This window comes from Myxocyprinus asiaticus, chromosome 29 (assembly GCF_019703515.2).
Source record: "Myxocyprinus asiaticus isolate MX2 ecotype Aquarium Trade chromosome 29, UBuf_Myxa_2, whole genome shotgun sequence".
In the NCBI taxonomy this organism is placed as follows: domain Eukaryota; kingdom Metazoa; phylum Chordata; class Actinopteri; order Cypriniformes; family Catostomidae; genus Myxocyprinus; species Myxocyprinus asiaticus.
This window is the reverse complement of record NC_059372.1, coordinates 31,497,455-31,524,673: the sequence shown is the minus strand read 5'-3', so window position 1 is coordinate 31,524,673 and position 27,219 is coordinate 31,497,455. Positions and strand designations below refer to the sequence as shown.

Here is a 27,219-nt window from a genome sequence, read left to right as displayed (position 1 = left end):
GAGCCCTGTGGCACACCACATGACAGATGTGCAGCAGAGGATGTAAACTGACCAAGACTGATGGAGAACCTTCTATTAGTTAGATAGGACCGAAACAATTTAAGAATTGTGCCATGAATACCAGCACAGTGCTCCAGCCGGGACATGAGAATGTTGTGATCGACCATATCAAAAGCTGAAGTGAGATCTAAGAGAACTAAAGCCAAGGCATCCCCAGAGTCCGTTGGTAATAGGATATCATTAGAGACTCTTAGAAGGGCGGTCTCAGTACTGTGGAGAGATTTAACCCTCTGGGGTCAAAGGATGCGGCAGCGCGTCCAGCTGGATGTTTTCCTCATAATAGCGGAAACAACTTAAAATACTCCGTCATTGTTGGGCATACAGATAAGTGTAAGTGTACTTTTATTTGTGTACACTCACAATAACAAGAAAACCTTGTGCTTTTGTAAAATAAAGAAAATAAACAAGGTGCGCTTTCAGCTGTCTCTGTCTCCGTGAGCATCTTTCTGAAACACGTCACGAAAATGAACTGAAACTCCGCGAATACTTATCAGACAAACATGAAACATATGTGTAAACAAAGCTTAAAATGTCTACTTTTAAATAAAACAATTCAAATTTAAAACAAATATTCTCCTGCAATGTAACGTTGGGCCTCATGTATTCAGATAGAAGACAAAGGCAGGCCTAACACAGTCGTAAAAACCTAACTCAAGCCCCCACATTCCATGTCGTAAATTATACATCTAAATGTTACAGAGGTGCCAAGTCACTTCATTGATGTCCACCAAAGAGAGAACGCAGTGAAATTCGCACATCATAACAGTAGCCCGTAAGCCACAGGTTGAAGCCTCTCACCTGTGTGTTAGTGTCAGCTTATAGCAACTGTAAAACAACAAGCTATCAGAGCCACTTTCACAAGAATTTTTACTGCCCCAGTAAAATGAGTCACCAATCGCTCTGCGTGACTGGAGCTGAAGCTCCACAGAGGTTAGTCGACCCAGCACTGCAGGATGTGGTTGCTGCTGTCCTCCGTCTCTCCATAGAGGAGAGAGATAACCTTAACGGCTACAATATTAGTCACTGTGATGAAGCATTGCAGGAACTAGTTGATTATGTCAACAACCCGGTCGGAAAGCCAATGCTCACAATCCTGGACCTAGTGGGCCAAATGTTCCTCCTTCATCACCGCAGAACCCAACTGCAAACCGCAGAGCACCAGGCCCAGCTCGCCCAGCTGCAGAGCAGCTACCAAGCGGTGCAGAAGGAAAATCTCAGCCTGCACCAAGACGTTAGGTGCACCCAAGCTGAGAAAGTCCAGGCACAGGAAGATAATGCCCAGATGCAGGAGGAAAACGAAATCCTGCGCAGGCAGCTTCAAGCTGCCCAGCTAAAAGTAGAGTCAGATCAGGTAAGTGCAGCTGAAACGCACAGCACAACATCTGACATAGAAGAGGGCCCCCTTTTTAGTGATTTGTGTAGAAATGTGCCCCTGAGAAACCCAGGGACACACGCTAGGAGCTGAGCTGCCCCTAGTGGTACAGTCTCTGACTTCATCCTCCAAGACACCTTTCAAACTCCTCCAGCGGCCCGCTGGTTAGATGCAGGTGTCCCTCCTTACAGTTGCCCTCCTCAGTCAGTTTTCAGTCATGCCACCGTGCATTTCAAACCGACTGATTCCACACCACGGAGGGGGGACAATTATTTTCAAGCCCAGAGTGGGGTAAGCGGCTCAAAGATCCCATTAGCCAGGGAGCTGTACGCAACCCGGGGTCCAACCCCACGCGTCGACTGGACTCCTTCCCCACCACGAAGGGGAGGAAGTCGTCCTCATCGCTATAGTGATCTGAGTGACTATGGTGTCTCGGATGACTCGGACGACCCGTGGTCATACCGACAACAACGCTTGCGCATCCGACAACTCGAGTCCCTCGCAGGGGACATAGAACGCTTTGACCCAAGTAATCGAGATTCAAACATCGACAATTATCGTAGAGAAATTGAGCACTGCCTGGTTGATTTGCCTTATGCTTCGTCGCATGAAAAACTCAAGCTTATATGAAGACCACGGTAAGGAGTGTCCATGTGCTCATGGAAACGCTACCGACTGGTACACAAAACCGCTACTCAGCTCTGTGTAAAGCCCTACGCGAGGAGTATTCGCTGTACATCGACGAAGCCTCCGCTACCATAGCTGCTTTCGCCATCACCCAGAAGAGGCACGAGCCTCCGCGTGAGTATTATAGACACCTGAGAACCACGTACTTCCAAGAAAGTAACGCACCAGGTCTGGAGGAGGAACGAGCTTTCAAGTCTCTTTTCCTTCACAACCTCCACGAGTGCGTGCGATATGACGTCACGATGCAATGCAGAATGGGCAACCCCACCATGCAGGAAATCAGAAGATACACGCAACTGGCATGGGAGACATGCGTGCGCCCTGCCCGAGGGCACGAAGGCGACGCCAGAGCCCTGGGGATCCAAGCCTCATATGCAGACCTAGCACTTGAAGGCAACGAAATGCCTTGTGTTAAGGTGAATGCTAGAACAGGACCCCAGAGTTGCCGATCACCCCGCCAGCAGGGTAGGCAACAGAACCAGGGGGGTGGTGACCAGACACACCCCCAGGGTCACGGCAGGCCTAAACAACAAAACGTTTGCCGGCCGAAAGGAAATACGCAGTTCGAACGAAAACCCAAACAAGAAGGTGAGTGGGTAGGCAAGGTTTCAAATCCCCTCAGAGAACAAGATTTGAGAAAAGAAATGGAGGATATAAGGAGATGCTTGACTGAGTTAGTAACCAAGCTTGACATGCTCCGTTATTCACCAGGTCCGTCGACCTCCTACGGCACTGAAACCCCGTCAGTATGACTAGACGATGTACCCCCTCCCGTTAATGCCAAAGTTTACTTTGTAGGTCGGGAAAAGGGGAACAGTGTCCAAGTTGCTCCCCAAAACAGTCACTCCTAACATGCCACACCCTCCTTTTCTGACCTTCAAACCATTATAGACAGAGACCTACAATGTAAGCATCACAAGCTACACACAAGATAGGTCGTCTATCACAAAACGGGCCTGGATTGACACCTTTCAAGGGATGATGCTAACAGACCCTGTTTACATATGTCCCATTAATACGGAACCACTGTTAGTTGGCCAGGACCTACTGAACCGATTGGCTCCGCTCATTGACTGCCGTCGTGGACACACGTGGGCTCAGGTTGACATACCGAGACCACTTGGTCCAGAAAACAGTTCACCAGCTTCAGATGCACACGTCGCCATCATCCAAAAATCCAGCAGAGACGACGACTCCAATAAGAACAATTACAGGGCCTGGGTAAAACACTTCAGGGTACTATAGTCACTGTAAATTTGCAATCCGTTCTTTTCAATAACACTTTACACGCTTTAGGGACTTTGTCAGAGAAAACAACTTATGCGTGTATCGTTAGAGATCTAATGCAGGACCTCAGGGAAATTAGCTCCTCAGTCAACAGTCTGAGTGGTGGAAGGATTCCAGCTTACCTGGTCTCCCTAGACCTTGTCGAACAAATCCTTAGATCTGCTACTATCTCCGTTGTACAACCTTCACAGATACACATGGCATATAGTTTTGGCATTGAAATTTCAATCCATGTAAATCCTCAGAACCTCAAAATAGGATTTATCCTCAATCTACCAACATAGGCAGAATATATATAGACTAAAGTCTGTATTTAATGTTGGTTTTCAGAGAGGTAATGCACACATTCACCTCAAAACACCACCAACACTCGCCTACCATGATGAGGACCCCTCGTTCTACCTTATCCCTAACCTAAACAAGTGTACCAAGACAAAGTACATTCATTGGGTTTGTCAAAATGCAACCCCTTTGTTAGAGAGGTGACTAACTACCTCCCTGAACAAGTGTCATGGTAGCATGTCCATCAAAAATAAAGGAACAGAGACAAAGGTAGAGCGAGCAGGCAATCGCTGGCTCGTTAACACACCAGCCACCGAAATCTCAATGTCATATGACTGCCATGATACAGCCACTAAACTAAGGCTAACAAACCAAACGTTATTATTAATGGTTCCCCAAGGAGCCATCGTGCACACTGACGATATTGTCCTCCATCATCTCAACGTCAACAAACATGACGCAGAAATTGAGATCATGGACGCATTTAGAGGTCACAGCCTCACCGTTGATGACACCCTTCAACAGCAGCTTCAGGCTGTAGGGATGAAATTAGTGAAGTTCAGTCTCAAACCAACTGGCTTGACCACTATATTTCCTAGTCACATAAGCAGATCGTCATCTTACCAAGAACACCCTATCAGTTTGGTTGCCCTCTGGCTCCTCCTTAGTGGTTGGATCATCGCAATTATTGCACACACCATGTACAGGTACATTCAACACCTACAGGCCAGACTGGACTCACTTCTCATACAGCCGCATTTTACACACCAGTCTGAGCCCATCCCACAAGTTAACCCCATCATTTCCAAGGATAAGCCTTTTAACCTTTAACCCTCATTTCCTCTAACATTTTTGTTCCTAGTAACCAATGTCAGGTTCTACTTTGATTTTGTGTTGTGACCAAAGAACAACAAAGGATTGTGTTACGGTTAATGCTGTGCCTTCCAATAACATGTAATGTTTATGTGTGATGAATGTAGTTTTAGTTTTAGCTAGAAGTTCTATGCCCAGATGTGCCTCAATCTCTGTCAAGACAATAAAGCCTCTGTGAACTCTAATGAACTGTATGGACTGTGCAACCATTTTTCTTTCCTATCAGGAATACATGGATGGCTTAACCCACAGGTTACTGTGAACCGACAAGAACTGTTCGGCCCTTCAGTTGCTCTAAAGATGCTGGACAACAACCAACTCTTCAGAACAAAGAGGGGAATGTTGGGCCTCATGTATTCAGATAGAAGACAAAGGCAGGCCTGACACAGTCGTAAAAACCTAACTCAAGCCCCCACATTCCAAGTCGTAAATTATACTGATAAAAATCACGCCAAAATCAAACAAAGGGAGTCCAAAACAGACTACAAATCCCATGAAGCCTTGCTCACTAAAGGATCAAACTCTCAACTCCTATTGGATGAGGCACCCAACAGAACGTCCCTCAAACATGACATCATCAGGAGCTGAAATACCTCTGAAATGCTTCCGGGATTTGCTTCCAGCAACTTTGTTCGTCCTGTATAGACGCAGTTTCATCGCTGCTCTCAGGTGCAATCTCGTGGCACAAGGAAGTAACGTCTGACTTGAAACTGTGGCCATACAATCTCCATCTCGCTGGACGAGTTGAGATTACTCTGTGTTCAACCGAACACTCTAACGGATCCGAAGGAGACCGCTGAGCAATTCGCATCTTCATCCGTTTGCCTACAGAAGTGAAGAGATTAAAGATTTCTCTTCCATCTTCAATCAAGTCGACATTTCTGAGTTCTCCGCCAGCCCGCCGAGAATCAACAGCCGTACCGCCCGCCGACAGAGCGAGGAAACGGCCTCCCGTCATCACCCGAGCCTCAAGGAACCGGGTCAGAGTTAAAGGACAGAGGAAAACACATTCTACCTGTGTCCTCATGCGATTCAAGTAAGAGGTTTATGTCTGGGCAGAGATAGAATATTATAGTGTGTTATTCTTGTGTTTCTAGGTTTTTGCTTGTACAGTTTACGGACCGCCATGTCCGCTCATTATTAATACTCAGGGTATTAATTATCACGATTTTGTTTTACTGTATTGTGGTCCAACCAAATTGGACTGTTGTGCAATTTCGCCATCGCGGGTGAGACAGGTAAACTGAGTTCATCCATTAAAGAGTCAAAGTACGCGGGACTGTTTATGAGCTGTCCACCGCGTCTCTGAGCGATGAACTAACAGCTGCTTTCTCTCCCACGATCGCGAAATCGGCTTTAGGGCTGTCACTTCTCTCTCTCTCTCGTACTAACCACACACACACACACACACACACACACACGCACGCGACCCCTCACAAACATTCTGGCACACATTTTGGCTCATAGATAGCTTAAATGCTAAAGCCCAGCTTTGTCCCTAAGCTATCGTAGAAGCAGATACACGCGGTAACTGGTAGACGCCATTGACTGGTTTCTCTCCACCCCCATTCGCGGTCATATTCCCTGGCCGGAAGTCTCGCGTGACATACTCTCCACGAGAGTCACGTCCACCATTTTGTGTGCGTCCCTGCTTACACACACACTGTCACACAAACACCTTATGTGTTATAGGATTATTTTTATTTCCATATCTAATCATATCACTGTTTAGTTTGTAGTTGTAAGTTGGAAGTTTATTGACTGCATTGTATTAATTATTAATTGATATTACTGCATAAATAAACTTTGTTTATATTACAAAGAGAAGTGTTTTGGTTTGTTTTGCATACGCCTGTGTCATGCTGATGGATGTCAGTGCTCGGATTCAAACCTTCATTCATTGTTTTTTTTCCCAAAAATCGATATTCTCCGGATGTCGATTTTCCTAAGAAAACAATCTAATATTGAGACTGTTTTACTATCTGGTTATTAGTCCCTGATTTCAGGGTGGTGCCCCGTCAATGTTAATCCTTATTAATATTCTATTGATTTTTGATAATTGATAATTATCTTTGATGATTGTTGAATTTGAATGATCAATAAGCTAGTGTTAATCTTAATTAATGTTTCATCGATGTTAACAATTAACGATTATCTTTGATAATTGTTGATTTAAAGGATTTAAAAAGCTACCATTGATTCTCATCAATGTTCTATTGATTTTAATAATTAATAATTATCTTTGATAATTATTAATTATTGCTAATAACCAAACTTGCTCCTAAATGTAGCACACTACATTTACTGGAGCCCCATATGAGGTTTTAATGAGTTAGATTCAATTAATTAATTTAAATATTAATTAATAACTAAAGAAATAATTATTATTTCTGATAGTAACACTGATCTAAACAACCAGTAAAGCCCTACAGTAATCTGTATGAAACAAAGTGATGTACAGTTCCTCCTGGCTCAGCTAATTATCCCTAATGTGATCACACCCACCAGCAGAGCGCGCTATTCATATGGTAATGTGCTGAGGCGATCAATGCAAATGGTAAACGCCCCCAACAGTGCCTTAAAAAACATCAAGTTCATTCACTTTTCTGCGCATTTGGAAGATTGCACGCTACACAGGTGAGGAAGCTCTACAGATGGTCCTGGATAGTGACGAAGAGTTCACATTTTCCTCAGAAGAAGAGCGGGAATCCGACGAGGAATGTTTGCATTTTGAAGAGCGACTTGATCCAGCCAAGGATACAATTTCAGATGAGTAAGTCTTTACTTACATTAGTTGACATGCTATATTATATAAACATGGACATATTTTACTAGTTGGACTATTTCCAGACTTGCCAGCGAGGATTCAGAGTATTGAAATTTGAAATAAGTCCTAATAGGCAAGTTTTAGTTACATTTAAATGTTGTTTCGGCTAAAGCAGGTATTTAAATTGTATGCTGTATGATATAAATATGATATGTAATATGATATAAAAATAATATGAATGTTTAGATTAGATTTTAACTAGTGTTTATGCTGCCTCATTATCATCAACAAAGCTTGTGCTTGCAAATATCTGTTCGGGTGTAAATGTGTAAAATTTGCTGTAAATATGCTCATATTAGAAAATCACATATTAGAATGATTTCTGAAGGATCATGTGACACTGAAGACTGCAGAAATGATGCTGAAAATTCAGCTTTGATCACAGGAATAAATTGCATTTTACAATATATTTAAATAGAAAACAGTTATTTTAAATTGTAAAAATATTTCACAATATCACTGTTTTTGCTGTATTTTGGATCAAATAAATGCAGCCTTGGTGAGCAGAAGAGACTTCTTTTAAAAACATTAAATAATCTTACCGATCTAAAACTTTTAAATGGTAGTGTAGGTCTAAATTTTTTAAATAAAGTCTTTAAGTAAAGAAAATGTATAGTCAGATTACTTCTTTTACCTTAAACTTGATTTTGTGAATAAGCTACAAACAATACATTCAATCATTAAGTCTCCTCACATTCATTCTCTCTCAGGGGAGGGGTCTTTGTCTCCTCAGGTGTGAATCACATCAATATTCATGATCATCCACGCCTCCTTGCATATGGCCTTTCTAACACTAAAAGTGTCTTACAAAAGTTACATGACTATATTGTTTTCTATGAATGAGTGATCAGGATGGTTTTCACATAATTTTTTAGCAAAAACTCTAGGCTACAAGATCCAGTTCTCAAAAGTCTTGTAAACAGTTTTTTAGTATGTGTTATATGGCCTTATTTCAGTGACTTAAATTTTTTGTTTTTTCAAAAACCACACATAAACTTTATTTTCTCAAAAATACAAATATGTACATATATGTTGTTCACATATTATTGTAGCCCAGTTTGTGCAGACTTTAGCCATTAATATGTTTTTAAGCAACTGAAAAAAGCACAAATGTCATGGCATGTCAAAACTTCTCCAGGGCCCAAAACACCTTCAGACCCCAGAGGGTTAAAGCCAGACTGGAAAACTTCATGAATGGAATATGTGATTAGAAATGACTGAAGTGGGATAAGCACCACTTTCTCCAAACTTTCGCAATAAAATGCAGATTAGAAATGGGTCTAAAATTGCCCAAGGTAGTGGGATCAAGATTAGGTTTTTTGAGGTGTGGTGTCACAGTGGCCAGTATTAGGCAGTCAGGGACAGTCCCAGTTAGGGTTGCAGCAGTATACCGGTTTCACGGTATACCACCGTATGAAAATTGACGGTTTTCATACCATGTACATTTGCTTATCTACGGTATTGAGAAAAAAATGCAACCGGACGGAGAATCTCACCTGCGCCTGTGAATCTCCTTTCCTCCTCGACTGCCTGTCAGACTCGTCAACTCGCCCCACACACACACATGCAGCAGAGAAAATGTCAGAGAGAAGCAAGGCGAGGGGGTCTGACATAATGAGTTAAAGCAGTGTTTCTCAACTGGTGGGTCGCGACCCAAAAGTGGGTCGCAGGTCTATTCGGACTGGGTCGCGGACAGCAGGCGAAGAGCAATGCCATGGTTCTCCCACTGAAGATATTTCGGCGGCCACTTATCACTTGATAAGACTATTTAGGACTGCCGTAGCAAATTTAATGATAATCTCGCAGCTATAGGTTTCTCATCTGCACTTTCAAACGAGTGTAACGGAACCAGCTCGCGATCATGATCTGCTCTTCTCTCTGGTTCGCGTGTGCAACAACCGGGCTTTCCTCGATATTGCGGATTGCAGACCTCAAAACTGATGTGACCAATTTCAATTCTAGTGAGACTTTTCTAGTTTAAAGCATTACGGAGAAAGTCAAGTAGAACCTCTCAAACAGTAGGCTGCCCTGACATGCCAAACAGCACTGAGGAGAAAAAGAGCAGCACTGTGCTATGCACTATTTTATTTTTTTTTTTTCATTATACATCATCACCTTTACAAAATTGTTTCACGATTTTACATGAGTAAAAGTAACTGTTATATTTTGACAAAATGTAATAGTTTCATATGAAATAATCTAAAGGTAGAATCTATTAGACCTCAATTTATATCAACTGTGGCAGTTGTAGTTAAAGTTTCAAGATGTATTTCAGCTAGTACTTATTTTTTCATAAATACTATAATTTTTATTATTATTACTATTATTTAAGACTAGCTACACTGACCTAACCATGGTAATGAGGAGCCTTTCCTGTAATATGTATGTTCTGTTTGAATTATGTTTGAAATTAAGAAACAAATGGGATAATAATGGGCTCATATAAGTAAATATGCTCTTCAATTTTTAAAAGGGGGGAGAGAAAACCTTCTGTCGCTTTTGTTGTAGATGTCAACAACAAAAATAATGTCACTTGATGCATGTCCTTGTACTTGAAAACCATGAACAAAACTATGCAACATAAAAGGTAATGTGTCAGTGTTGTATGTGTTTGTTTATGGTTTTCATGTCTATTATTTTGAAAGTTTAGTTCCTGTTCCTTTTCATGTCATGTGGTTCCCTGGTCATGTGATTTCATGTTTCCCTCCATTTTCATGTGTCTTGCTTTCATTGGTTTATTGTCTTGTTACCTTGTTATCAGTTCTGTCTTGTCATTGGTTATCATTGTCATGTTTCTCCCTTGTCCATGTATTTAAGCCTCATGTTTGCCATTGTCCATTGTCAGGTATTGTGAATGTAACATTGTAGGATTGTTCATGTCATGTCATTTCATGTCAAGTTTAGTCAAGTTACGTCAAGTTACGTCAAGTTCATGTTTTTGTATTTTGTTCACGTTTGGAGTTACGGGTTTTGGATTTCACGATTGATAATAAACTGCACTTGGGTTCATCACACATCATCATCTTCATTGTCTTTGTCATTGCCAGCGACAGCATTACAGAATACCTGACCGACCAAAATGAACCCAGCAATCCAGCTTCTTCATTTACGCCAGGGGAATCATCCCCTGGAGGATTATGTCACAGAGATTTGTGGTCTTTGCTACCTTGTCGATTTTAATGAGATTGCCCTCAAGGACTGTTTTCGCTTTGGACTGAATGAGCCAATCTCTTCCCTGATGCCAGGCAGTCAGAGTACCCACAGCCTGGCTCAGTATATCGACCTTGCCCTACTAATATGTGGTCCATCGTTCACTGTAGGGGAGGTGGACACCAATCCAGAGTCCCATGTCATGGCCGCCAAGCCAGAGTCCCACGTTATGGCCGCCAAGCCAGAGTCCACGTCATGGCCGCCAAGCCAGAGTTCCTCATCATGGTGGCTGAGCTAGCACCATCTTTAGCCCCGGATCCTGAGTCTACTCCATGCCATGTCACAGCCATGAATCAGTCTGCTCCATGCCATGTCACAGCCACGAATCAGTCTGCTCCATGCCATGTCACAGCCATGCCTCAGTCTGCTCCATGCCATGTCACAGCCACGCCTCAGCCTGCTCCATGCCATGTCACAGCAACGCCTCAGCCTGCTCCATGCCATGTCACAGCCAAGCCTAAGCCTGCTCCATGCCATGTCACAGCCACGCCTGAGCCTGCTCCATGCCATGTCACAGCCATGCCTGTGCCTGCTCCATGCCATGTCTCAGGCTCACCTCTGGTCAACGAGCCAACGCCCAAGCCTGCCACGGTCAATGAGCCAATGCCCATGTCTGCCATGGCCAACGAACCAGCATTGCAAGCCTCGTCCATCCCAGAGCCAGCGTTGCAAGCCTCGTCCGTTCCAGAGCCATTGCACTCTGGACTATTAAAGTTGGAATTGGTCCCCACCCTTGTGCCCACCCTGAGTTTCCTGATCAGCCGGTTCCCCCCAAGCCACCGGCTCGATCATCGCCCTCTGAGAAATCCCAGACTCGGCGAACTTTTGAACCTCCGACTCCGCCTAGACCCTCCGAACCCTGGACTCCGCCTTGGCCTGTCAATCCCTCTACATCACCTCAGCCATGTGTTCCATCGGCTCCACCGTGGTCCTTCAGCCTGTTGGCTTTACCGGGGTCCCTCGTCCCTCCAGCTCCTCCTTGGTCTGTCGGTCACCTGGCTCCGCCTTGGCTCTCCGATCCTCTGGCTAAACCTCGTCTCTCCAATCCTTCAGCTCCACCAGGGACCTCCATCCCTATGGCTCCGCCTTGGTCCTCAGCCCCACCGGCTCCGCCTCAGTCTTCCAATCCTCTGAGCCTCCGGTGCCGCCTTGGTCCTCCCTGCCTCTGGCTCCACCCTGGCCCTTCGAGTCTTCGGCTACTCTCCAGGTATCCAGTTCTCCATAGTTTCACCCCTCGAGCCTCTCACGGCTCTGCCTTCCATGGCTCCGCCCCGAGCCTCTCATGGCTCTACCCCCCATGGGCTCTGCCCTGGTCTCATGCTCCATGCCATGTTTTCACCAGACCACGCACCCCACACCTTGTTTCCATGTCCTGCCACATAACCACATCAAGTCGCCATGGTCCACCCCCCCCCATTTATTTTTCATTTAGTACTTAATTTAACATGCTATGCTAACATGTAAACTAACATACTTTAGTTATATAACATGTTATAGTTACATGCTATTTTTTATCATGTTTATAATTCGGTTTATTATTATAATTCTGTTAGCTTTCTTATTTATTCTATTTATTTTATTTATTTTCAAAAGGGAGACTTTTTTACACATACTTCCATTAAAAAAATGGTTTCAAGTTTCAATTATAATAAAGTGTTTGTTCAACCAAAAAAAAAAAAAAAAAAAACCCTTCTGTTTTCACTTCTTTAAGGGTCACTGTAACTGATAATAATAATTGTGTAATACCGTATACCGTGGTACCATGAAACCGTGATATTTTCTGAGATGGTTATCGTACCGTGAAAATCTCATACCGTTGTAGTCCCAGTACTAATGATAATAGACACAATGCCGAACCCAACCGTGTCTGCAATTAGTTTGAGAAAGCATGGGGGAATAACATCTTGGGGGCAGAGTGAGGGCTTTAAGTGTTCAATGACTTCTTTGCAGGTCTGGAGAGATATGGGTTCAAACTCAATCCATGCTGCAGTGTAACTTGGCGTCTCAGACAAGTCATAATCAGAAGGTAAGATCTGGGATCTCATAACAGTAATCTTATCATCAAAAAGTTTTCGAAAACTTTCACACAGAGAGACAGATGTCTCTGAAATCACATTATCAAAAGGATTAAAAACAATGGTGTCAATGGTGGAATAAAGTACTTTAGGTCTGTGACAATTTTTTTAAAATTATTATTTCAGAGAGATATTTGGACTTAGCAGCCTTAACTGCTTTCTGAAAAGCAGAGAGAGCGTCCCTTAGTATTTCATAAGACACCTGCAGTTTGTCTTATTTCCATATGCGTTCTGCTCTTCTGCAGACCCGTCTAAGAGAACGGGTTGTGCCACTGAACCAGGGCTCCGGTTTGGATTTGGGTCTTTTAGCCTTTAGAGGAGCAGTTAAGTTTAAACATTTGAGCAGATAGTATTAAACATGCTAAGATGTTCATTAGCATCCAAGTCAGTTAAAGAAGTCTACAGAGCTAAGGGTTTACAAGCCTCTTTGTATGCTGCAGAGAAGTCTTCACAGGAATGAGAGGAGAAGGAATGGGTCCAAAGAGCCATAGACGGTAGTGTTCTGCTGTGTTGGGCTAGATGTTTTGATAGCGCCACAGAGCCACAGTGTTTACACTTTTTAACCAACAAATGGCTTACTAGTTGGCTCAGCATATTAAGCTGGGATACGAGAAAGAACTTTAATATTGAGAAAATTAGACACATCAGCGTTAAAAAATACTGGCACCAAATGATTTCTATACTATGAATTCTGACTCTTATGGTTAGGCTTAGGGGTAGGGGTTGGTGTGAGCTTTAGGGATAGGGACCAATTCAACACAACACCAGCACCTTATCCATAGTTTTCATGAGCAACCACTGGGCAGCGCAATGATGATTCTAATTGCCTATTTTCTGTTTCTGGTATCAAGACGCAAAGTAAAACTAACCGAAAAGAGCGATCCAGACAGAGAACAACAACAATTAAATTTTACGCTCAACTTGTGCAGTTACCGGCTGACATAACAACTCAAAGTAGTTAATAATGTCAACATAACTAACCTCAGACCATCACTTCATGTCATCTACATACTTTTACAGGCACATAAAAAAAATAAAAAAACGGTCATCTTGACTCTGTGAAGTATCGGCACTATAGAACCACATGTTTTTTGACAATTTCTACAAATGTAAAACTTTACCCTCTAAGAAGAAACACCGATGCGGGTGAAAAACCTTGAGACCGGAAACTGAAAACAGGCGAATTGTGGAACACTTCTGTGTTCAGAAAAACGTGGATAAGAGCTGCCGGAATGATGTGAGTAGCACTTGCGCTGTGCATGTAAATGGCAGAGCACCACTGAACATCTGAACATAGCAAACAACATGAACATCATCTGCCGTCTTTTCTTCAAAAATCATATGTTTATTAATACCAAGTTTTAGGAGAGCCTTCTTGTTTGCATGAGAGATGGATTATATAACTGTCATCACACTGTCTTGTAATACCTAGTACAGTATATCCAAAGTAGCAAAGGTGGAGCACAGCCAAATAACACTATTAGCATTAGTGGTCGACCGATATATTGCCGAGGCTGATAAATTGGCCGATATTCTGACTTTTTTAATAATCGGCATCGCCCGATAAATTTTCGTCTTTGTCCGATTTTTTTTCTTGAGGGCCCCGAAAATTGCCTGCTTGCATTTGAAGCGACTGAGACATGTAAATGACCAGTCACGGTTTGTTTTGTTGTTACGTACATCGTGTTACTATAATAATAGACTGATGTGCAACACAGTCTTGTTTAAACGGTCTGAAGATCAGTGCCGCAACAGACGTATTGTTTATTACAGATGTAATAAACCAACCTCACATGACTTGATCAGATCCAGCATCCTGTGGAGCACTCATTTATTTACCTCTAAATCATGTATTCTAACAGCCTCTCATCAACAGTTCCCTGTCACTTTTAACTTTCTTTTCTATTGATGAAAGGCAAATATCAATAAAACTTCTATTACCATTTGCAAATATGCAGATATCTCATTTAAACAGATATAATTCACGAACCTCTTGAAAATCCAGCATTTTCTTTCCATCGAGCGCTCATCTAATATCTTCCTCTGAAGCGCGTATTCTATCAGCCAGAATCAAAACTTCAGGATCAGGATCAAAACTTCCTCTGATTCACAAATCATGATGGTCAGTAGTCACAATCTAAGCAGGCGATCCAGGCTGTTTAAACTGTCAGGAGATTGCTGCTGCTCGCTGGATCCGCAGGAGCGTGTGAGTGCATCCAAAGTCTTTCTAGCAAGTCAGTCCACTGTCGGCCATGTTTGGAACGCTCTCGGGAGGCTATTTCCAGTCATGACAGTGCAGCTCCTATTTACTTGAATGGGGAAAGACCGAAATCTCCAAAACGGTTGGTCAAGATTACGATCAAAGAACGTATTTCAAATCAGCAGTAAAATCTGACAACACTGGTATCATAAATCATGCTTCTTTACCTCAGATTACACTAAAAAAACGCAATTTTCCCAGCTTTTATAGCTAATGCGCATGCATGAGTTGATTGACAGGCGATGCCTGTATCTAAAAGGTGATAGGCTATTTTACCTGTAAGGCGGGACTTCTTATCTACATCCACTTTCTAATTTCTCCCATTCATTTTAATAGAAGTGGCCCGTCTCTGCTAAATAGTCTCTGGTGCAGCTTCAAAGTAAAAGCACTTCACGTGTGCTATAAGTAAAGGTTTTTTTTTTTTTTTTTTTTGAGTAAATGTGATTGCTAACATGGACATAACATCCATGGTTGCTGGACTACTGTGTGTACTGTTATGTCCTTCTTCCTAATATATTAAAAATTTCTTCATGTGAAAATAAATTACTAACATTTGATGACTAAACAGAAATCAGAAGAAACTGCTATCTACCTTTTAAAATACAATATAATTTTTTTAGATTCTTACAAATTTAAAGTTTTGAGTGAATTTGAGTAAATATAGTGCTAAATAGGAGTTTATTATTATTTATTTTTTAGCAATTTTATGTTATTTACTATATTAAATTGTGTGATATATCTGCATTGTATCGGCCTATCGGCCACCCTGCTCTCTGGATATCGGCATCGGCCATTAAAAAACCCATATACACTACCGGTCAAAAGTTTTGAAACACTTGACTGAAATGTTTCTCATGATCTTAAAAATCTTTTGATTTTATGTTTGTTTGTGTTTAAATGTTTGAAATTAGTTTTGTAGACAAAAATATAATTGTGCCACCATATTAATTTATTTCATTATAAAACTAAAATTTAATAATAAAACAAAAGTTTTTGAAATTGATGACTTGGACCAAATAATAAAGAAAAGCAGCCAATAAGTGCCCAACATATAGATGGGAACTCCTTCAATACAGTTTAAAAAGCATCCCAGGGTGATACCTCAAGAAGTTAGTTGAGAAAATGTCAAGAGTACATGTCTGCAATTTCTAGGCAAAGGGTGACTACTTTGAAGATGCTAAAATATAACACAGTTTTGATTTATTTTGGATTTTGTTTAGTCACAACATAATTCCCATAATTCCATTTATGTTATTCCATAGTTTTAATGACTTTACTATTATTCTAAAATGTGGAAAAAAATTATAATAAAGAATGAGTAAGTGTTTCAAAACTTTTGACTGGTAGTGTAGGTCAGCCACTAATTAGCATCCTTCACTCTGAAGGGCCTTTTCCTGGAGCTTCTCTGGTTCACATTGTGATTATTCCATGGGTGCTATTGACATAAAAGCATGAGCCAAACCCAAGGTCAGTCTGCAAACAATTGCACTTCCCTAACATGACTACCTGCAGCAGCATTACAAGTCCAGTTCTTTACTCTCATGTAGACACTTCCCTGTTGGTTATGGGGAAGCAACTGTTTCCACTATCAGGTGTAGTGCTGGTAGATACAATGTTTTACAATTTAAAGGTTAACTGAACTGGTGAAGTGTGCTATTTCAGTGCCACTAGCATCACCAAATCAGAACAGCAAGAATAATGCCACCAATCTTCCATTGGTTGCCCAAACAGACTGTCTTGCCCCCAAGCTCACGGCATTGTCAATGTTGCTGCGTTGGGCTGCTCAGACAATCAGCAATGTTTGACACTATCTAAGGAAATCAACCTATCAATGGTTTACTTCAAGTTGTCTCTGTATTAAGCTGGGAAAGGAGACAGTATTTTAACATGAAAAAGTTACACTCTTCAGCTTGTGTCATTCACAAAGTCTAAGCTTCAAATATGCCTTTAAAACTTGCACATGTGGGCACTTTGTGTGACACAGTAGGGTATTTAAGGTTGAAGATTCATATGTTTAGTAGAGTGAACGTTTCATGTAAAGAAAAACTGATATACACTGGTTTCGAAGTTACAACAGGAAACTTTGTTCAAAGGTTAACACTAGGGATAGGCATTTTCAAGTAATTTTGTAGTCAAGTACTCTAACCCACACATTTTTTTTTTTTTTTTACCAGATTACTTCCACATTCCTAGTTAACACTTACTTAACTTTAGTTTGCCTTAATCCAAGGCAAAACCAAAATCATCCCAGTGCCGTGGCTCTTGTGCAGGCTCCTAAATATCCTTTATTTATAAATTGCATACTAGCTCTGTTTTGGGCAACTACAGTATGTAAACAGTTTAAAGTTTCAAAGCATTCTGAGGAGGCATGAGGCTGAGAGTTTGGCAAGTTCAGACTATATTTATGTCTTTTCAATGTAAATGCATGTTGAATAGAACATGTACGTAACAACATGTAATGATATGGGGATTTTTGTGCACTATATCAAGAGCTCTTAACATTTAAAACAAGCTAGTTCATTCTCTGAGGCCTTGATTTATTCTCCAGCGAGGAGGCCACTCATTGCCTCAGGCCTTCGGAGACCCTTTAAAGGGTTGAGATATGACAGAACATCTTAAGCTTTAATCTCTGCAGGTATTGTGTGTATAAAGCATGTGTGCAGTGCCAGAAAAGCAATACCACCCTTATGTTCTGCGCTGACTGACCTCAAAGCTCTAACTGATAAAGCCAAGCAAATGTCTGCACTGACTGACACTTTGGCTTGAATCTACTTGTCACAACACGCCTTTTATGAAGAAAAAGGGGAAAGAGGGTATGGGTGGAAGGTATAGTTAAAGGAATAGAGACCTCCTATTGCTCAACAGACCACTGAGTTTTAAAGCTAAACACAGAGTCTCATTTTTGTAGAGGACAAACTTTTTTCAATTCTTCATTTTTGAGAGATAAACCAACCTAATGTGAAAAAACTGCATGAACAAATGGCCATTTTTAGGCAGAGTTTGTTTGGGTGTGAAGTCGTCTGAATTCCAGAAAGGGGTTTGTTCACTCTGTGGTCTACAAGCGTTTAGAGAGAATGAAAACATACTTTTTCACATACTTTTGCACCCCTTGAACATTTAAAAGTCAAGCAAATAAAATCTTTGGTGGTGGTTTGTCATTTCAGCCTCTTTTTCTACAAGCTGTACTATTAGTAGTTTGAAACTGCAGAATTCTTGAAAATATTTTCAAAATACTGGGAGTCGGAAAGGATTTTGGAAGTAAACTGGAAAGAGGTGTTTCAAACCAGCTAAAACCAGTGAGCAGGTATCCGCAGAAGGTTCATTTATTGTAAATCGGGGTGTATATTTAAAGGGCAAACAAATTACACACTGATTGAACAGATAGGACTGGCTCGCTCAAAACCACCAAATTTAAAGTAAATATTCCGGGTTCAATACAAGCTAAACTCAATCGACATTTGAAAATACATTTCGACTCGTCTCTCCTTTTCTTTAAAAAGTGGAGAAATCACGGGGCCTGGGTAGCTCAGCGAGTATTGATGCTGACTACCACCCCTGGAGTCACGAGTTTGAATCCAGGGTGTGCTGAGTGACTCCAGCCAGGTCTCCTAAGCAACCAAATTGGCCCGGTTGCTAGGGAGGGTAGAGTCGCATGGGGTAGCCTCCTTGTGGTCGCGATTAGTGGTTCTTGCTCTCAATGGGGCACGTGGTAAGTTGTGTGTGGATCGCGGAGAGTAGCATGAGCCTCCCCATGCTGTGAGTCTCCGCGGTGTCATGCACAATGAGCCACATGATAAGATGCACAGATTGACTGTCTCAGAAGTGGAGCCTGGATTGTCCTCCACCACCTGGATTGAGGTGAGTAACCGCGCCACCATGATGACCTAGTAAGAAGTGGGAATTGGGCATTCCAAAATTGTGGAGAAAGGGGGATAAAAAAAAAGCACAAAAAAAAAAAAAAGTGGAAATATCTGGGTAGTGTGAGGCACTTACAATGTAAGTGAATGGGGCCAATCCGTAAACGTTAAAATACTCACTGTTTCAAAAGTATAGTCACGAGACAATATGCATGTGAACATGATTTTAGTGTGATAAAATCACTTAATAACCTTCTCTGTGTAAAGTTATAGCCAATTTCACAGTTCCGTTTCCATGACAAAGTAACACTGTAAACCCTAAAACCCTTAAAACAACCCTAAAAACGACAAATTAAACAAATTTACATATCAAATAACACATGAGTTTTAACAGAAAAATTTATGTAGCGTTTTTATAAAATCATAAGCTTCAAACCTCTGTATTTAAACTCTCCAAAAATTTGTCCCATTTACTTCCATTGTAGGTGCCTCACTGTAACCTCGATTTTTGCTTCTTTTTTTTTTTTTTTAAGATAAAGAGGAACGATTCAGTTTTGTGTGTGTGTGTGTGTGTGTGGTAATCAACATTCTGCCACAAATGCTGTCAACTGAGCTTAACTTGTATTGAACCCGGAATATTCCTTTAATGCTTTACACACAAAAATAAGACACAATTCTGTATGCACTTCAGTTTTAGTCATTTTACGTATGTAGTTCTTAGAAATGTCTAATAATAAACAGGTGATGATGAAGTGAGAAGAATGATGAGGTTGGCAACATTAAGCTGAAGCCATGTCTTGTGTAAACATTTCCACCTTCTCATCATATCAGTATTCTCTCACTTAACATGCAGGTTGGGAAAAATCTGTGAAAAAAACTCACTGCCGTTTGAGCAAAGGGCTGTTCACAAGAACACGTCCTTGTGTTTAAAAAAAAGGCTAGACGCTGCACAACAAATATAACAGAAAGCAGGTGTCCCGTTTTTAACAGTTTTACTTTTTTTGGAGGTTACCACTGTGGAGAAGAGTGGAGCTTATGGTTAGGTCGAGGTTCAGTACATTACTACTGAAAATCTGTGTGTACTGCTTTTCTCATCAAGCAAATATTGAGGGATCATCAGTATAATGAACGATTAGGGATCTGTAAACTCACAGCAGCTCCATAGTTGTTATACAGTACAAAAAGATGCAGAAAAAACAGAGACGAGGCACAACCTTCAAAGACGTCCATCTAGTAGTGCATGTTTGCACTGAAAAACTAATTCAGAACCAGCACAGACAGCCGTAAAAACGTGTTAAGTGAACAGCCCTTAAGTCATGTTTTGTCCATGTAAGGGGTACACTTTACATTATGTGTCCATGTTATTGTAGTACTATTAAATTACATAAATGTGTTATTATTAAGTGCTCCAGGATCTAATAACACATTAATTACAACAGTATTACTCAGTACTTACGTAGTAACTACACTGTAACAAGAACACTAAGGTAAACTTTGACCAAGAAATGCTTGAAAATGTCTTTGAATCATTTAAAAAACTAAACTAAACTACTAGATAAACTTGTCAAGTAAAAAGCTGAGCTGAGCACAGGAAAGATAAGAAGGAGATAAGAGACAGTTTCTAGCCTGATAACTGTGACATTTAGCTGTCAAAGGTGATAGTGTTTTTCAAACGCGTTTATAATGCCCAAAAAATGCTGCCTGGAAAGCAAACTCATTATGAGACTGCCTCTGAGAAGTTCATGAAAAGTAGCAGAATGCATCAAACTGAAAGCTCTTAAATGAAACCTCTCCAGAACCAACCGTGGTCGAGAATCCAGCGAAGAGCCGCAGCTCTGCACGGACAGCAGCGTCGGTGACTTCCGCGGTCCCAGCGGAGTGGGCTGCAGACTGCTCGGGGAGAGGAGATTCCCCTGCGAGGAGAACGAGCTTTCCCTCTCCAGTAACACCTCGGTTCTCCCAACGTTACCGAACCCAGAATCCGACGGGAGAACCAGAATGGGTGGGACGTTGAGCAGCTCGAGTCTAGGCACAGAGAGACTGTTAAAGGTCCCATCGCTGCTCGCCGCAGCGGACAGTTCTCTCACAGCCGCGCCGATGTCAGCACACTGGAACTCGGCATCACCGCGCACCACATTATTTCGCACTGGTCGTCCATCCAGGGATATATTAGTGAGAAATAAAAGAGCAGCTTGTCTCCTTCGCGAATCTTTACTTTTTCGCAGATGCTCTCTGTTCAGTTTGCCTGAGCATGGGTTCACAGTGCTCTGCGTCCTACACGCAGCAGCCGCCATTCTCAAGTGTGACACCTTCACTGATGCTCTGCCCTGTTTCTACCCTCGCAGCGACTTCACCGGACACGCCCACTCGAATCTGATTTGTTTAGAGTACAGGCTTTTAGTAAATAGAAAGAGCGTGCGTGGATATCATTGGCTGAATAGCCTTTGTCATGACACGTTTAAAAGAATTGCACAGACAAGAGGAGCACAAACAGCACTGCGAAAAGGAAGGGAGAGAGAGAGAGAGAGAGAGAGAGAGAGAGAGAGAGAGAGAGAGAGAGAGAGAGAGAGAGAGAGAGATATTCTTATTTTAATTGTATTTTTATTGTTATTTGTGACTGTTTTATTATTATTATTTGTCTTGTCATTACCTGTTTTGTGTATTAATGATTTTGCAAAAAATGTAAACACAATCATGCCAAAAAAGAAAGTACTTAAAAATTAAGAGAGAGAGAGAGAGAGAGAGAGAGAGAGAGATAGGGTCAAAAGACTAGATGCACTGCTCATGCTGCTTTTTTATTGCTCAATTTCTGATATTAGGGAGCAAAGATTTATAGTCATGCATTACAGAGAGTCATTCATATGTTTGCAGATGCATCAACACTACTGTGTAACAAAACGAAAGTGTCCTTTCAACCCACATGGAAACATTTGTGGTATATTAAATGGGTCATATCATGAGAAATAAAATATTCCTTGATCTTTTGAGATTATAAATAGTTCACTGTACTATAGAAACATACTGTAACTTTCAGAACTCAATCATTTTAGATCTATGGGTCAGAGAGTGCAATTGGTCACAAAAGACTAAATTAGGACAGGACACACACATTGAATTAGATTAAAAAAATAAAAATAAATGAGATAATATGAAATTTAAGATACCTCAGTATATACAGTATGGCCACATTTTACTTTAGTAGATCTTGCCATATTATAGGTCTACATTTATTATAAACAGCACTGTGAAGTATTTGAGTCCTTGTTTAATTAATAAAATTATCTAGGTGTGAGAGAAGGTTTAACTTTAATCTAAAGCCTGTCTCACCCTGCTCTTCTCTGTCCAGTCTCATTACATAATGAATGATTAGCCTGACAATGTATGTGCCATTTTGATAACCTCAATACTGGGCGCGGTGCCCATCTACCATAAAAGGGCAGGGATGAGAAGGGCATTGGATTGTGGCAAGGTAACAGTACCACTGGAAAGAATGTCACTGCATGAGTTTTTCATGACTTATTCTCCCTGTGGCCTAGAGCGCCATTTAACGACCCTCCGGCTCCAGGGGATTAATGCGCACTGGATAAAATTATTTTTAAAAATCCCATCTTCATCACCATCATCATCTTCTACTTTTTCTTTTTTTCTGCTTTGATGTCTCTGTGATCTTTTCTCCAAATACTTTATTATTTTACTGCTTCTGTTCTTTCTGGCTCTCCCTCACTGTGATGGTAATCCTATTTGGAAGAAATAACCAAACTTGCATGCAAATAATATGCAGATTTACAGATGCAAATTGGATGCAAAAAGCCCATTTATCATTAACAGCAACTCAGTAGCCAAATAAAGTGCACAGACATATAAATGTTTAACTTCTTTTAAGGACATGTGCTAATATAGGTATAATAACACTGTTGTCATCCCAAAAACTATCTGGACACTTTTAAGCACTTAAATAACATATAAATATGTATGAATTTCATTGTATTGCATAACAAAATATCACACCATGTGGCATCTGCAAAAAAAAAAAAAAAAATAATGCTAGAGCTTTTCTCAGAATTTACTTAGCTTTTCTGAGCCATTTATGCAGTTAGTTGTGTGTACTAACTGGTCAAAGTTTCAAGAACCAGCTGAAAACACATCTATTCCACATGCACTTAACCAACCCACACTAATTGCACTTACTACTGCACTTAACCTGCACTTAATGTACAAAATTTTTTTTTCTGTGCTTGCATCTCTAGTACTCCAGCCACTGTGAGAACATGGCAGTCCTATACTGCAGATGTTGTTAAACTTTCTATGACAAATTGCTTGCTATGTGTCTCATTTGTGAGTCACTTTGGATAAAAGTATCTGCTAAATGACTAAATGTGTGTGTAAAGTTATTTTTAGTGGATGCATAAAGTCACTTCCCCTCAAGTTCACACAGGATGTCCTAGCAGAGTAAGCACAGGTGTACTGTAGTTCATTACACAATAGAAATGTTCCATGAACATTTTAAAACAAACAAAAAAGTCTTAATTTTGAACAAATAAATACAAATAATTTATTTAAATATTATTTAAATTTGTGGAATATTATGATTGACAATGGTCTGTGTGCTGTATGTCTTAAAAATAATGTTACTTGGTTTGATACTTTTTATCTATTGCAATGACATTCATTTATTTTCACTTGTGGCTTAAAGCTGAAGAATGTACATTTTTCAATGTTAAAATACTTACTTCTATCCCAGCTTAATATGCAGAGACAATAAGTACCCCATTCATAGATTAATTTTGAAATTCATTTTCTCAAAAACTGTAAACACTGTCTCTGTGGCGATATAAAAATTCCTGTGTTTATTTTGAGCGACCAACTTAGACCCACCACAACAACATTACTCAACCAATGGTGAGTTGAGGGCGGGACTATCTGACTGTTTGAACAACTGCAGATGAGGGACATATTGTGAAAGCTGTTTTGAAACATTGTTTATTTTTGACATGCCATGTAGTGGACTAAAGCACTGAACTGGTAAGCAAAAGGTTGTTGGTTCAATCCCCACAGCCACCACCATTGTGTCCTTGGGCAAGGCACTTAACCCCAGGTTGCTCCAGGGGGGTTGTCCCTGTAATAAGGGCACTGTAAGTCGCTTTGGATAAAAGTGTCTGCCAAATGCATAAAAATATATAAATATAAATACTTTTTGGGGCCACTGTATATTAAAACATTTGTGAGCAAAACCCTGCTTTAAAAAACTTCTCCAGTGGTGCCAGATGGGCTGGTTTGAGTATTTCTGTAACTGCTGATCTCCCGGGATTATCACACACAACAGTCTCTAGAATTTACTCAGGATGGAGCCAAAACCAAAACCAAAAAAAAAAAAAAAAAAATACAGTGAGCAGCAGTTCTGCCGATGGAAACATCTTGTTGATGAGAGAGGTCAACAGAGAATGGCCAGACTGGTTCGAACTGACAAAGTCTACGGTAATTCAGATGACTGCTCTGTACCATTGTAGAATGCTATTCTGAGATGCGGGTTGGCGCAGTTTTGGCGGTTCGAGGGGGACCAACACAATATTAGGCATGTGGTTTTAATGTTGTGGCTGATCATTGTATATACAGTTGTGGCCAAAATTATTGGCACCCTTGGTAAATAAACTCAGCAAAAAAAAGAAACGTCTCTTTTCAGGACACTGTATTTTAAAGATAATTTTGTGAAAATCCAAATAACTTTATAGATCTTATTGTAAAGGGTTTAAACAATGTTTTCCATGCTTGTTCAATGAACCATAAACAATTAATGAACATACACCTGTGGAACGGTCATTAAGACACTAACAGCTTACAGATGGTATGCAATTAAGGTCACAGTTATAAAAACTTAGGACACTAAAGAGACCTTTCTACTGACTTTGAAAAACACCAAAATAAAGATGCCCAGCGTACCTGCTCATCTGCGTGAACATGCCTTAGGCATGCTGCATGGAGGCATGAGGACTGCAGATGTGGCCAGGGCAATAAATTGCAATGTCCATACTGTGAGACGCCTAAGATCCTAAGCATCCTTGCAGTGGCAGACAACATGTAACAACACCTGCACAGGATCGATACATCCGAATATCACACCTGCAGGACAGGTACAGGATGGCAACAACAACTGCCCAAGGAACGCACAATCCCTCCAACAGTGCTCAGACTGTCCGCAATAGGCTGAGAGAGGCTGGACTGAGGACTTGCAGGCCTGTTGTAAGGCAGGTCCTTACCAGACATCACTGGCAACAACGTCACCTATGGGCACAAACCCACCTTCGCTGGACCAGACAGGACTGGCAAAAAGTGCTCTTCACTAACGAGTCATGGTTTTGTCTCACCAGGGGTGATGGTTGGACTCGCATTTTTCATCGAAGGAATGAGCGTTACACCGAGGCCTGTACTCTGGAGCGGGATCGATTTGGAGGTGGAGGGTCCGTCATGGTCTGTGGCGGTGTGTCACAGCATCATCGGACTGAGCTTGTTGTCATTGCAGGCAATCTCAATCCTCCCTCATGTGGTACCCTTCCTGCAGGCTCATCCTGACATGACCCTCCAGCATGTCAATTCCACCAGCCATACTGCTCGTTCTGTGCATGTTTTCCTGCAAGACAGGAATGTCAGTGTTCTGCCATGGCCAGTGAAGAGCCCATATCTCAATCCCATTGAGCACGTCTGGGACCTGTTGGATCAGAGGGTGAGGGCTAGGGTCATTCCCAGGAACTTGCAAATGCCTTGGTTGAAGAGTGGGGTAACATCTCACTCAAGAACTGGCAAATCTGGTGCAGTCCATGAGGAGGAGATGCACTGCAGTACTTAAGGCAGCTGGTGGCCACACCAGATACTGACTGGTACTTTTGATTTAGACCCCCCCATTGTTCAGGGACACATTATTCCATTTCTGTTAGTCACATGTCTGTGAAACTTGTTCAGTTTATGTCTTAGTTGTTGAATCTTTTTATGTTCATACAAATATTTACACATGTTAAGCTTGCTGAAAATAAATACAGTTGAAAGTTTTTTGCTGATTTTATGAGAAAAGAAGGCTGTGAAAAATACATCCTTATTGTTCATTCTTTTGGTTTTCATTCAAAATATTCACAAAAATCTATCCTCAAAGAGATATCAAACAATTCCAAACACAACACAAGTTATATATATATATATATATACATATACATATACATATAAACTAATATTTTTGTCTAAAAAAAAAAAAACTAAATATATGTGTGACACAGTTATTAGCACCCTTGTATTCAATACTTTGTGCAACCTCCCTTTGCCAAGATAACAGCTCTGAGTCTTCTCCTATTATGCCTAATGAGGTTGGAGAACACATGGCAAGGGATCTGAGACCATTCCTCCATACAGAATCTCTCTAGATCCTTCAAATTCAGCGGTCCATGCTGGTGGTATCTCCCCATAGGTTTTCTATGGGGTTCAGGCCAGGGGACTGGGATGGCCAAGGCAGAACCTTGATTTTGTGGTCAGTGAACCATTTTTGTGTTGATTTTTATGTTTGTTTTGGATCATTGTCCTGCTGGAAGATCCAACCACAGACCATTGTAAGCTTTCTGGCAGAGGCAATCAGGTTTTTATTTTTTATCAGTTGGTATTTGATAGAGTCCATGATGCCATGTATCCGAACAGGATGTCCAGGACCTCTGGCATAAAAACAGCCCCACAACATAAGATCCACCACCATATTTAACCATGGGCATGAGGTACTTTTCCATATTGCTACCTCTCTTTGTGCACCAAACTCTGGTGTTTACTGCCAAAAAGCTCTGTTTTTGTTTTATCTGACCATAGAACCCGGTCCCATCTGAAGTTCCAGTAGTGTCTGGCAAACTGAAGACGCTTGAGTTTGTTGTTGGATGAGAGCAGATATTTTTTTCTTGAAACCTTCCCAAACAACTTGTTGTAATGTAGGTGACGTCTGATTGTAGTTTTGGAGACTTTCTGACCCCAAGACTCAACTAATTCCTGCAATTCTCCAGCTGTGATCCTTGGAGAATTTTTGGCCACTCGAACCATCCTCCTCATCATGCGTGGAGACAATATAGACACATGTCCTCTTTCAGGCCAATTCGTAAGATCTCCAGTTGATTGGCACTTCTTAATTATTGCCATGATGGTGGAAATGGTCATTTTTAGTGCTTTAGCTATTTTCTTATAGCCACTTCCCATTTTGTGAAGCTCAACAACATTTTGCCGCACATCATAACTTTATTCTTTGATCTTACCCATTGTGATGGATGACCAAGAGAATTTGGCCTGTGTTTTACCTCATATTTATACCCATGTGAAACAGGAAGTCATGGCTAAACAGTTTCAAGTTCCTTGTCACCCAGGTGTACTAAAAATGTTAAAATATGAATAGGAATATACTTCAGATATATTTT

General features: G+C 41.1%; 1 protein-coding gene across 1 annotated transcript in view; it reads right to left on the bottom strand.

Annotated features, from left to right (window-relative positions):
* The window catches only part of cables2b (Cdk5 and Abl enzyme substrate 2b), a 49,331-nt gene extending 28,242 nt beyond the window's left edge, over positions 1-21,089 (bottom strand). The window contains exon 1 of the mRNA XM_051662652.1: positions 20,594-21,089. Coding sequence (XP_051518612.1) covers positions 20,594-21,084 — 491 coding nt within the window. The 5' untranslated portion in view covers positions 21,085-21,089. The remainder of the gene's footprint in view (positions 1-20,593) is intronic.
* Between the last annotated feature and the right edge of the window lie 6,130 nt (positions 21,090-27,219).